General features: G+C 42.8%; 1 protein-coding gene across 4 annotated transcripts in view; it reads left to right on the top strand.

Annotated features, from left to right (window-relative positions):
* The window catches only part of LOC147630514 (mitochondrial-processing peptidase subunit alpha-like), a 52,182-nt gene that overhangs the window by 19,695 nt on the left and 19,451 nt on the right, over nucleotides 1–13,036 (top strand). Inside the window, exons 2-12 of one of the 4 annotated variants that reach the window (XM_086810401.1) lie at nucleotides 4,949–5,194; nucleotides 5,340–5,636; nucleotides 5,713–5,880; nucleotides 7,700–7,867; nucleotides 8,054–8,134; nucleotides 8,225–8,291; nucleotides 8,379–8,476; nucleotides 8,786–8,858; nucleotides 9,672–9,742; nucleotides 9,820–9,869; nucleotides 10,574–10,686. In XM_086810401.1, coding sequence (XP_086666527.1) covers nucleotides 4,949–5,194; nucleotides 5,340–5,636; nucleotides 5,713–5,880; nucleotides 7,700–7,867; nucleotides 8,054–8,134; nucleotides 8,225–8,291; nucleotides 8,379–8,476; nucleotides 8,786–8,858; nucleotides 9,672–9,742; nucleotides 9,820–9,869; nucleotides 10,574–10,686 — 1,432 coding nt within the window. The remainder of the gene's footprint in view (nucleotides 1–4,948; nucleotides 5,195–5,339; nucleotides 5,637–5,712; nucleotides 5,881–7,699; nucleotides 7,868–8,053; nucleotides 8,135–8,224; nucleotides 8,292–8,378; nucleotides 8,477–8,785; nucleotides 8,859–9,671; nucleotides 9,743–9,819; nucleotides 9,870–10,573; nucleotides 10,687–13,036) is intronic. The other 3 variants (XM_086810402.1, XM_086810404.1, XM_086810403.1) reach the window with 3 other exon arrangements.

Below are 13,036 nucleotides of genomic sequence, written 5' to 3' on the forward strand. Positions count from 1 at the left end.
CCTGCGAACACATCCTCTCTAGTCTCCCCAATGCTGCATAAGCTCTGGTCAATCTGGTCTCCGCTGCTCTCCTCAAGGAAAATAGCGGGCCACTAAAAACCACACCAAGGTAAGTATATGCATTTGTATACTCCACTGTCTCCTGACCATAAGTAAAGGTGGGTACTGACCTCCTAACCCACTGTGCTGTGGTGTTAAACACCATCGCCTTGGTTTTACCAAGGTTAACAGACAATCCACTGTCCTGTGCAAACGTGTGCAATGCATCCAAATGACGCTGCATCCCCTCTGGAGAATCTGAGATCAGCACAATATCATCAGCATACAATAACAACGGAATCCATGTCCCTGCTAGTTGTGCTCCTCTGTCACCCTCCTGCTCTACATAGTCCGAAACCTCATCCACATACATCCCAAATAAGGTGGGAGAAAGGGGGCAGCCCTGTTTCACCCCAATAGTGGAGTGAACCATCTCAGATATACCCTGAGTAGTACGTACCTGCCCCACAACTGTCCTGTATAAAGCCATGATTCGCTCTGTGGGCACTCCCATCTCCTGTAGTCTGCGCATCAGTCTGGCTCTCGGTACTGTGTCAAAAGCTTTGCGGAAATCCACAAAGCAACAATAAATCCTCCTGCCATATAATCTGCCCTCCTCAATAATAGCTCTGAGTGTCGAGATATGATCAAGAGTGGAGAATCCTCTCCTGAACCCTGCCTGCCCTGATGCACGTATGCCCTCTCTCTCTGCCCATCTACTCAACTCCTGCTCAAGAATAGATGCATATAATCTAGCCAATGTGTGACCAATCATGATGGTACGATAATTCCAAGGAAGCATGGGATCCCCTGACTTGAAGATAGGCACAATCGTGGACATATTCCAAGTCTCAGGAAAACCCTCACACACGGCTTGGTTAAACATCATAGCAATAAGCTTTGCAAGCATATCTTTGGCATGAATAAAGTGCTTTGCTACCAAACCATCATGATCATATGCTCTCCCAGTCCTCATCCTGTCAATAGCTTTCCTTACCATCTCAGCAGTAAAGAAAGCACATGTCTCTGGGCATGGCTCCAATGGGTCTGGCAGGGGCGGCTGACCAAGAAAAGAAAATTTGGCTGTAGATGCTCTTCGTACGAAATGTTTGTTACCTTTATCTCTATGCCATCTAAGGCTGGTACAACAAGTACAATGGCTAGAAATCATAATAAATGATTAAATACCCTTGCCTTTAGTATTTCGTGGCGATGGAAGCCTCCAAAACAGTCCCCAACAGTCGGTATTCTTCATGGGCAGCCTTCAAGAGAGAGAGAAAGAGAGTAGCCATCATTAGGGCAGCCTGTAACATGGTAGAGGCTAGTGTGCAGCAAGAGAGCCTCTATTAATGAAGAGAGAGGGCTCCAATTTTTAGATTTGGGCCTCCCATGAGCTAAAATGGCAAGAGAAGGCTACAATGACAAGTGGAGAGCCACACAATAGCTGAAGTGACAAGTGTGAGGCCACTTGTCTCACTTTGATCCACTTTCTAACAAGTTTCAGGCCACTTGTCTCACTTTGGTCCACTTTCTTGCCACATGTCCCAATTTAAGAGATGGGTCCTTCCATAAACTTTATCTCTAAAAATTATCCCAATTGGTAGACATTTTGTCATAGGCACTTTGCCAACTCTTGGTATCTGCTCAATTCCAGATGTAATGACGCGAACAGAATTTCCATCGTAGTCGGGCCAAAATAGCAACTCTCCTAAATTTTAGGAGTGTGGTCCTTTGTATTCTAGGATAATCCCCCATTCCCAAAGCTTGTACTTTTCAAATATTTAGACATCCTGGAGTCCACAAGACTCCTTTCATACTGGGAAATGTCCAGGCTGGTGACACACTCTCACTCCACCCCTTGGAGGATCATCCTCTCTTGGAACCGTTGCCTAAAAGCCTTTCCTGGTATGTCCCAAGTGGCATCTAACTCATAGGATAGCCATTCCCCTTGAGTCTTGTGGAACACCACCAGCCAATCTCCTGGGAACTTCATCCGTGTCTTGTGTTACTCTCCTTGGACTGTGCACCTTCATCTGGGACACCATCAGTGTTTAGCCTTGCTAAGCTTGATGCTCTGATACGAATGTCACATGCGGAAGCTTTGGGAGTCTTCTTTCAGCCCTAAACACCTTTCCTGGAACAACATGACGCAAAACGCAAGCAAATGATGGAGAGAAAAGAGAGAGATAGCTGAGTTTCAATATATTCATATAGTACAAAAAGGAAGTACAAGTCTTGCTAACCATAGGCTCCCTTGAAAAGGTGGGAAAACACCTATCTAAGCCCTACTCTGCTGACTCAGCCCACAAGGGACTGAATGATCCAACAATGACCTTGGCATAGCCTTTTATATGCAAGGAACCTGGTCGGCCAGCAGATAAATCCACCCGACTTGTAATCTGTGTCGGCCAGCAATAGCAGCTGTAGCCGACAGTCCTCTATTCCTTTCCAGGGTTCCCATGCACACCTTGAGCTTGGCTAATGCCCTCTTTTTCTATTGCCTATCAGAGATTAGCTCTTGGAATGAGCATGCACATGTCTTGCACAATGACATGGACATTTTGTATCATTCCAGTGAGATAGTTTTGTTTTGTTCTATTTTATTTTCTGCTCCAAGATGAGATATGCCATGGACATTATTGTATCACTTCGATCTCATAGACCCATTGGGTCTTTTGAAGACGTTTAATGTAACTTTTTTTGTTTTATTTTCCATTCCATGATGAGATATGCCATGGACATTATTGTACCACTTTGGTCTCATAGGCCCATTGGGTCTTTAGTAGACGCTTACTATTTCTTTCTTTCTTTCTCTCTCCCCCGATGCTCGATATCCTTGATGGCTTCCTCCCCCTACCGGAGGGTTAGCTTCATAGGTTGTATGATGATGATGGTCCCACTTTGTATCATATGGCTCGGATTTGACATTCCTAGCTCATAGCTCTAATCTTTGTTTTCTTTTGTGCCATGATGAGATCACATGGACACTATTTGATTACTTTTGGTCTCATAGACCCACTGTGTCTTTTGAAGACGCTCAATATAACCTTCTTTCTTTCTTTCTTTCGCTTGCAAATTCAGTTTTGAAGATTGTGCTTAATCAAGTAAAGGGTTCCTCTAATAACAATTACGTGTCAACCCTTGCAAGGGGTAAAAAATAAGATGATCATAGAGGCCAAGAGCATGGTATTGATGTCAACACCTGAGGGGATACTATATGCGTTGTAAATCACATCCATATGAATAAAGCAATGAAAAAGTCCCTTTGTTTGTAATTGGTTTTTGTTTGTGATCATGTTGTATATGAAAATGTACATGTGGATTTTCTTACTAAAGATAGACTAGAAATTTTTAAGTAGGTATAAGGATTGCTATGGAGGGGCCCTTTAGGTGAATTACTACCTGAACAGCTTGAAGACCATTGCATTGAATTAGTACCTAACAGCTCTCCTCCTAACCGGCGTGCATACCATGTTAGTGCAAGAGAAGATTATGACTCAGGTTAATGAATTTTTGGAGAAAGGATTAGTACGAGTGAGTTTTATGCTCACTAGTTTTACTTGTTTAAAAGAAGGATGGTTCATATAGGATGTGTGTGGACGATTGGGCTCTTAATAAAATAACTGTCACGAATTTGTTCCACATAGCAACGATTGATGACATCTTAGATAAATTGGAAGGTTCATCATTCTTTAGCTGGCATGGATTTGAAAAAGTGGCTATCACCAAATGCATAGGATGCACATAAGAATAGCTTTTCACACATCTTTGGCTTGCATGATTATTTGGTGACACCTTCTTGCCTTACAAATGTGCAAGCTACTTTCAATAGAATGATGGAGTACATTTTTTGAAATCACAAAAAAATTTGTTGGATATCTTGGTCTCATCAAAGAACGAGGAAGAACACCATGCTCATGTCTATAGACATCGTGTTTAAAGAGCTTTGTGAACATAAGCTCTACATAAATGGTACGTCTTATTCAAGAACCATTATCTTGGTCATTGTGCAAAGAGTCCTCAAAAAGGGAAATCCTTATAATTTTAAAAGAGTTCTCTCTTCCATGCTAGAAACATGCCCCTCTCAAGCTAGTGATAGCAAGGCTTCGATACCAAATTTCAGGCTCCCCGTAGCTTGATCCCTATCCCTAGCAAACCCTAGCCTTGCTCATGTGAGAGCTCAGCCCTTCGTTAAGCAAGAAGATGCAAAGGCAAAACCCTAGCATGGCATGAGTTTAATGATCCCCCCTCCTATATATACCAACGGAATTTGGGGGTGTCGAGTTTGTACCCTACCTGGTCCAGACCACATTCATGTGTCCGTCTCTCCATTTGGTCCCAATGCTACACATGCCTGAGTATTTAGCCTTTCAGTTGTCTTTCCAGACACGTGTTCACACTTACCTCTTGTAAGTGGTGATGTGCAATCTTCTGATCTCTTGTTCTCAAGCACTTTGCATAAATCTCTGGCTTAGATCCTCGAATTTACCAGCTGATTAGGGTCATAACAGTTTGCTTGTGTAGAAGTGATTGTGTATCACTTGAAAACTCTCGATGGGGTTTCATGCCCTGTATTACTTGTTTCATAAGTGATCAACATATCAAATGATGAGAAGTGACTGTGTGACTGTGTATTTGTGGGACTGACTTTGTCAAATAGTGGGTAACTCTCTGCAAAGAAGTAAAGATTGTGAGATGCAATTAGGATTTTTTGAAAAAAAAAAGTGGGTTATGTAGTACACTTTAGGTGTTGGGTTCAAACACACGCACTCTTCTGGGCAGTTGGTTCAATAGCCACTCGGGCAAGGGACCACCAGCATGCAAGTACGTCTGGGTGCTATAAAAATGTGACATTTTTTCTGATAATCAAGTTTGTTAATGGAACTGATGTTTTTTCCGATTTGTGCAGGGTACTTGTAATAAGGGAAGAAGTGTAAGCACAGGTAGCAGGGACTTAGCAGTTCAAAATATGACAGCAGAGTATACTCATGACGGATTGCCATCTTTGCAAGAGGGACCCTTCAACTTCCCATCTTTGCGTGATCCTTTGCCAGGAGTGGAGCAACTCTCTTCTTTGTCTGACTTCACAAAGCCAGCTGAAACAATTATAACAACTCTTCCTAATGGTTTGCGAATAGGCTCTCAAAACTCCACGGTAAGACCATTTGGCAACTTGTCAAGATGTGGTTTCACAATGTTTTACAACACAACCCCCCCCACCCCCCTTTCTTTCCTTCCCCTCTACCAGTTTTACATGATTTTTTCTCAGTAGTCACTTTTGAGAGGTGTTTTCTTTCCAGGGCCCTTGCGTGAGTGTAGGACTTCTTATTGACTCTGGTTGCATACATGAGGATTCGAACAACTATGGGCTCACTCATTTGCTAGAAAAAATGGCATTTAATAGCACCAAGAACCGTTCACAAGCTCGGCTTGTACAAGAAATGCAAGCTATTGGGGCAAACGTGACCGTTTCATCAGCTCGTGACCAGATGGTTTATACAGGGCACGGAATTAAGACATTTATGCCTCAAATTGTTGAGATTCTTATTGATACTGTGCGAAATGCACTTTTTGAAGAGTCTGAGGTCAAAGAGCAGGTAGCAACAATCAGCCTAACATTTGTTAAATGCATGTTTCTTTGAAGGCTAAACTTTTGCTCTTAGTGTTTTGCAGTTAATGAAAATCAAAAAAGAAGTGGAAGAGATGGAGAAGAACCCTCAGTCTCTATTGCTAGACAGTCTGCACTTAGTAGGATATTCAGGCGATTATTCAAGAAGTTTTTTTGCTTCAGAGTCTTCATTAGCTACACTAAGTGGCAAGGCCCTACATGAGTTTGTTGACGTGAGTAAAAGACTTCTAAGTTAAATTTATTTCCCCTGCAGATTTTTTCTTTTCTTGGGATTTAATCATGTACAGTATGCACATGTGATAATTCACTTGTGATCTCTGTGATGGTTCGGCTTCTCATTGAGAGGATTTTTCATCAGCAAAACTCATGTTGACGTGTTTAACTGTTAGATGCATAAACTGCACCTTTGGATTACCTGGTGTAAGTGTACTTGTTTGCAGTGTCAAAGCATGTGAGATTAGTGAATAGACACGTTGCTGCCACATCTGCCCATTCACAAAGCAAGGCTGGTCAGGCAACAGGGGGACAAGGGTAGAAAGAAGCATAGAGAATTGCAGGCATGCACCCATTCATAGGCTGCACATTTCAAGGAGCATGCCTTGTTTTCTCGTAGGTGTTTTACCTTGTTAATTTCTCAGATTTCCCTTCTTAGATTACCACCTCATAGCCATATTTATATACAGTTGAGCTCATTCAGGCTTGAACTTCTATAAAACATGTGCGTGCACCATTTCAGACATGGAGATCGGATGGACCAGCAGTTTCCTTTGTTCACCAATGGTTTACCTAACCCTTTTCAAAGGTAGCAAGAGCCGATGCTTTACACCAAGCAAACATTTCGTAGTATCTGTAGTTATTGATACTTCCTGCCTGAGTGCTTGTGAACTCAAGCCATTCCAGTAAAGCTTTCGGGTTTTTTTTTGGGGGTGTGTGTTTGCAGGGTTTTGGGGGGTTGGGAGGGGCGTTTGAGGGGGACTAAAGAGTCATTATTGCTATCAGACAGCAACAATAGCGTGATTGCAAGAGGTGGCAGGATCGTGCTCTTTACAGATAACATCCTCTTTGATGCATTGTGGCACGAAATGTTTCCGTTTTTGAAACAAAACGATTTTTGAAACTGCTAAGGCAAGAATGTTTCATTGCCAAGAGTTTGAAACGGCCTACGAAACGCATGGGTTAAAAAAAAGTAAAACATAAGGGCAACAAAATCATAGAGAACGATGAAATTTAATGGCTTTGTTCATATTTGATGGCTCATTTGAAATTTCCGAGAACAAAAATATGTTTCTCCCCCCCTTTTTTTTTACTGAATTGGGGTCCTTTTTTCACCTTCACAAAGAAACACCATTTCAGCCGAAATGTTCCTGCTGAAACGTCTGAAATGTTTCTGTACTGATCGAAACATGTTTCAGTGCCTCACTGCTTTGATGATGTAAAAGTCTATCAAAAGGAAAGAGAACTTCCTCATGGCAGGCTCCTCTCAGATGGAGGTTACATAGGAGGGGGTGGGCTCAAAAGCCACATTGGGGGCCTGTAATGTTAAGTGGTCCCATTTGCACCGGTAGACAAAAAAGGTCTGTAACAAGGGCCCTCCTATCCGTCATTTTCAAGCATGAGCTGGCTGCAGCAGCTGGCTAAGAGGTGGCCACTGTGGGGCTACAACAAGGGACCCCCCTTGCCATTCACACCTTCAGCAACAACCCTTCTCTCCTCTTTTGCAACACAGACACACCTGATTGGCAGATTTCAGCTGCCATGTAGCCTTCTTCCCTCCCAAGGCACATAAAATTTTTGCCATCTGTTGTAAACATTTGGCAAAAAGGTTTTGATTCTTACATTCTCTTGTGCAGTGCAACTATCTTTGATACATGTGACAAAAGCTTCTTGCTAAACTATTATGCAGGGCCTTGATAAATGAAACAGTGCCTGTATTTAACTTTTGCTTGAAAGAAAAAAGATTCTATATCTGAACTCTAGGAAGTTATTTCTTATGTGGATTGGATTCGTCTTTAAAGTGTTGTTCTCTTGCAGAAGAATTTCACCGCCCCCCGCATGGTATTGTCTGCATCTGGAGTTGATCATCATGATTTTCTTGCAATAGCTGAGCCACTGCTTTCAGACCTTTCAAAAATGCCTTCTCCTCCTCTTCCAAAATTTGAGTATGTGGGTGGTGATTGGAGGAAGCGAGAAGATTCATCCGTGAGTTCGCTTACTTTTTTCTGATGGCATGGTGTGTATGTGTGTGTGTGTTTTGAGTTTGTTGTTTCCTACCACTGAGAAAGTTGCTTTTGACAGGAATTCTCGGGTTTTCAACTCTCACAAATCCACAAGTGCACTCTTGATGTGTCACTAACAATTTTTTTTTTTTGTCGTTGATGTGTCTAGTCTACACATTTCGCACTGGCATTTGAAGTCCCCAATGGTTGGCGGAATGAGGAACTTTCAAATCGTCTGACAGTATTAAAGGTTAGGTGTTTAAGTGACTCTAGTCTCTCTTACATAACTATCAATAAGATAAAGACCTGACTTATGTAATTCTGATTTACTTGGCGCCAGTTTCTCCTGGGAGGAGGGGAGTCCTTCTCAATTGGAGGCCCCGGAAAGGGCATGTGCACACGCTTTTGTAAGCAATTTGTCAGAGTATTGAAGCACCTTTTTGTGTTCATTTTTGACATGGGAATTCTGGTTTTGATAGTTAATCTACTTGCAGACCGACATGCCCTGAACAAATTTGAGCAGTTTCAGTCAATCACGGCGTTTAGTTCCATCTACAACGACACAGGTTTATTTGGAGTTCATGCTTGTACGGTGAGGATTCAATCTATAATGAAAACAATTCAAAGATTGTGACTCTTTAATTTATTGATTGAGTTGAGAGGTGAACCTGGGTATAATAACGCTCTGCTCTGGATCCCATGGTCGATATTGCCCAAGGCCACCCTGGTGTGGAGGCAAGAGAAGTGGGCTGTTTATCTTCTTATCTGTTTTTATGATTTTGATTTGATTTGTGATGGGATGTATGAGATTCAAGAGGCAAGCCTGAACACACGAGATAGTGGCGTGGCTGTCCCAAATGCACGCTTTGTTTCCTACTGTAGTCATCTGCACGTGTGACAGGACTCGGAGTTTGTTTCTCAAGCTGTGGATATTGCATGCAAGGAGCTGACATCTATCGCAACCCAAGGTCAAGGTTAGGTGTTAGAAATGACTGGCTTGTTTCTCTTATAATCTGTGTATTGATGTGGGTACAATATTTTACATTTTTTTTTTGTATTTGTGTTGTGAGGATGCTGATGGTTATCTAGGATGTGAGGGGGGAACACTGTGCCATTGTTTTTGGAAGGAGGGCAGCCAGATGTATGCGAGGGGAGAGGGTGTCTGAACAGCCCTGTTCACTCTCAAGCAATTGATAAAGATGTAGTTTTTGTTTCCCTCCAATTTCAACAGGTTGTGATAGGCCAACTGGTAAAGTGTACAACTTTCATGGTGGGAGGGGTCAGGGTTCAAATCCTTGCATCATGAAAAGTAAGCCCTGTCCACTTGGTGGGTAGCTTGTCCTGGCCAGATAACTATAAATAGCTCACGTGACGCGCTCCATTGCATGTCCACCCTCTGTGTAAACAGGTCACTCCTTCCACCTTACCTTAATTCAATAAGAGGGGTTGACATCAATCCTTGTCTGACCATCCTATTTGAATGAGAAATACCAGTATATAGGTATCATGGCATGATTAGGCATATTGGATGTATTTGTGAATACTCGTGTGGACACTCCTTTATACACAAATCTGTATCGATACTTAGGTACCTTTTATGAAGTAGGGAGGTTGTAGCACCGAGTCTAGGCCATGAATGATGAAGTTGGGTTGGTTCGAAGCTTCATTGGGAGACTTTCTTAAAGCTTTTCAAGTTTGGGAATCAACCTGATTTTCGTATGGACTTTACCTACAATACTTGCTGCAAATTTCTGACCAGGATTATGCCTCGTGAATGTCTTTGGCAGTGACTGAGCAGGAGTTTCAACGAGCCAAGAACGCAACCATATCATCAGTTTTGATGAGCTTAGAGTCACAGGTGAGGTATCGGTAGCTGTAAGGAGTGAAGTGACATGCCACTTGACTTTGTTTTGATCAAGTACATGTAAATTGCAGGCAGTAGTTGCTGAGGATATTGCGGGTCAAATCCTGTCTTATGGTCACAGGTACATTTTTGAAGTTTTCCTGTTATTATGTAAAGAATCCGTTACATGTAGCCATAGCAAGGATTGGAGGTGTTTCCTGCATAATTCATCATAGGACTCTTAGTGGGATGAATAGTGGATTAATGCAATTTTCTCTTTAGGCAATCGCAGATCCACCTTTTGTTTAATGTACATATATATGTGCATGTGCACACAGATCCACCTTTTGTTTAATGTACATATATGTGTGCACGTGCACACAGAATATAGACAGGGTCTCATGTGGCCTGCCCGGCCCTTGCTGCTCGTGGGCATCCATATCTGGGTGCTTTTAGCATGGAGCCCACTATCCAAGAGCTTGGCCGTATGTGATGTGGGTTCTTCTAGAAATCCTCCAAACTGGAGCCTGGCTTCAACTTTGCTAAACCTCCCCCAATAAACATGAGACATGCATCTTAGTCTGAGACAGGGGTATTCATGTGACAAGGGAGCTTGTTTTGTAAGCCTACCTCGTGCTATTTTGTATTGATAAGGAAACTTGCTAATGTGTGCTTAATGCTATTTTTTCATAAGTGGCAATTGTCTTGATTTGTAAGGCAAGCTAACACTTTTATACATGATTGTGAATCTTTTGTGTTTACCCACAGTTTGATGCATTCTTAAATTGCTCTTTTTCTTCTTTTGTTAAAAGTCTTAGTTACACTTTCTCCCCCAAACTTGAACAGGAGACCAGTAAGTGAATTTATTACTGAAATAAGGAACTTGACGTTACGAGACTTACAAAAGGCTGCAAGTGAGATTTTTTCGACACCTTTGACAATGGTGTCGTGGGGTGCTGGTATGTGGTGTTCTTCCTTGTTCATATGCAAGTCTACATGCAGCTACTTGTAAACTCGTTTTCTAGTTTCATGCAAAGGTATGAATGTTGTGACCATCTTTACTAGCACATGGAGATAGTGTATGAATGCGTTTAAGCAAGTACTCATGCATGCATGTCTGCTCTTCTGCTCAACATGGTCTTGTTGTAATAGCTCTATACATTAACTAGGCTCTCAAAAACATTTCTTCGGCACATTACTTTGTTATTGTCAAGTTTTCTGCTGTGAAGTCCATTAAGTACTTAACATTGTCAACTACAGCTCTTATAATGCCCCACACCCCACCCGGCCTCCCCCGGTAATGTCCTCCACAGGATCTGCCCTAATCACATTTGAAACAAAGGTTAGTACAAAACCAAATCCCCGGGTAGCAGGCTAGCTCACCTTCCAACCACGATAAGCATCACCCGAGCCAAGGCTAGGGCTCTAGCACAATCCCACATGCCCATGTCTAATTCCGACGTCCCATACTACCGAAGCCTGCTAGAAGGCCTTCAACATGCCAACCTATGTACTTGCCATGTGCATGGCATGAGCATGTTTGCTCTCCTAGTCCAAGCCAGACCTTTAGTGGTGCATGTGCAATTTTTGCACAACTATGTCTCATAATAACTCAGGCCCTCACTTAACCTGTTATAAACAGCCATTATTCTTGTTTTATCAATCTAGGAACCCTAGCCAAGTATCAGCTTGCTATCCCTAATTCTGGGGCCCCCTAAGCCGTAGATTAGTGTCTGTGTAGATAACATACCTCCCTCTTCACAAGCATTTACTCTTAAATGACTTCAGGGAAGTGCTTATCCAAACTAGCTGGTGACTCCCAAGTTGAGTCCTCCTCTGCCCTATTATCTTCAAGGATCAACTTGTTCCTAAGCTGCCTTTCCCTGAAATCCACCACCCTCTCGGTTTCATGTGGAACATAGGACAAGTCCTCAACCTTGAGAAGGATATCGTTACTCCCAGCATCACTTTCAATGAATGATTGGATGAATTTTCACATTCGGAGGCAACTTTGGCGTATAAGCTACCTCACAAATCTTTTCAAGATCCTTAAGGTCCATAGTACCTAGGGGATAACTTCTCAACCTTCCTTATATGTAACTATTATGTACCTGGACACTAATGTATGGATTAGGGAACTAATCTAGCGGGGTTAGGGGGCCTTGAGATGAAGGATTAGCAGGCTGATACTTGGCTAGGGTTCCTGGATTGATAAAACAAGCTTAATGGCCTTTAATAGCGAGTTAGCTATTTATGGTGTAGTTATCACTATATAAGTGAGAGCTTGGGATAGTTGTGCGGATGCACCACTAATGGTCTGGCTTGGGCTAGGAGAGCTGATATGCTCATGCCACGCACATGGTGAGTACGTAGGTTAGTGTGTTGAAGGCCTACATGCGGCCTTCGGTGGTATGGGATGCCGGAGTTAGACACGGGCCTATGGGATTGTGTAGGAAGCCGTAGCCTTGGCTCGGGGGGGGGATCGGTGGACATTGGTTGTGGTTGGGAGGTAAGCTAGCCTGTTGCTTCATGATTTGGTTAAGGACTAACCTTGGTTTTCTGCTGTGTTTAGGAAGATTTGGGGAAGGACTTTACAGTTGGTATTAGAGCAACCCTAACGTAGAGACCGAAGAGGTATGCGTGTCTAGGCGTCATAGATGTCGGATTTCCTAGGTACTCTCTTTCTATCAAGTCAATGCTCTACAGAAGCTTTACAAGGTTTTTGTTGGCGTCAAGCATTGCATGGGTAGTTGTGTATGAGAGGGGATGCAAGAAAAGAGATTCGCTGATTTGATGTGCGCGCGACTGAAGCAAGTACCCGTTTTGGGGCTATAGGCAGCTGGGGTTTGGTAGGTGTCACCAAAAGCCAGGCCAAGCCGAGGGGACTAAGGTCTTCACTCGACACACTTTTGCATAACCATCAATTTGTATTTAAACACTGGCCACAACCATTCAACATCATCACGCATGCTGAAAAATAATATCATATGCACAAGACACCACACTGGGACCAGAACGACGACCGGCCTCCCTTCGACGGAATTCTCTATTCCTTGGGAGTAACCTTTCATACAAAGGATGCGGGTGCTCAGCAGCGGATATTTCCAAGTACATATGAAAGAGAAATTGAACTTGCAAGAACACTGTTCCACAAACTCACAAAATTTTGCACTTGTAACTCAAGGCCAAAGTCTTCGAGATTTCTTTATAAGCAAGCATCTTTTTGCGAGGAAACTCTCTAGAATCGCTCCCAGGGGTACTGTTGATAGAATGTGCAGTGAAAAATCCGCATCGCAGGATGTAAAGACT

This window comes from Cibotium barometz, chromosome 16 (assembly GCF_041138505.1).
Source record: "Cibotium barometz isolate CiBa-2024 chromosome 16, ASM4113850v1, whole genome shotgun sequence".
In the NCBI taxonomy this organism is placed as follows: domain Eukaryota; kingdom Viridiplantae; phylum Streptophyta; class Polypodiopsida; order Cyatheales; family Cibotiaceae; genus Cibotium; species Cibotium barometz.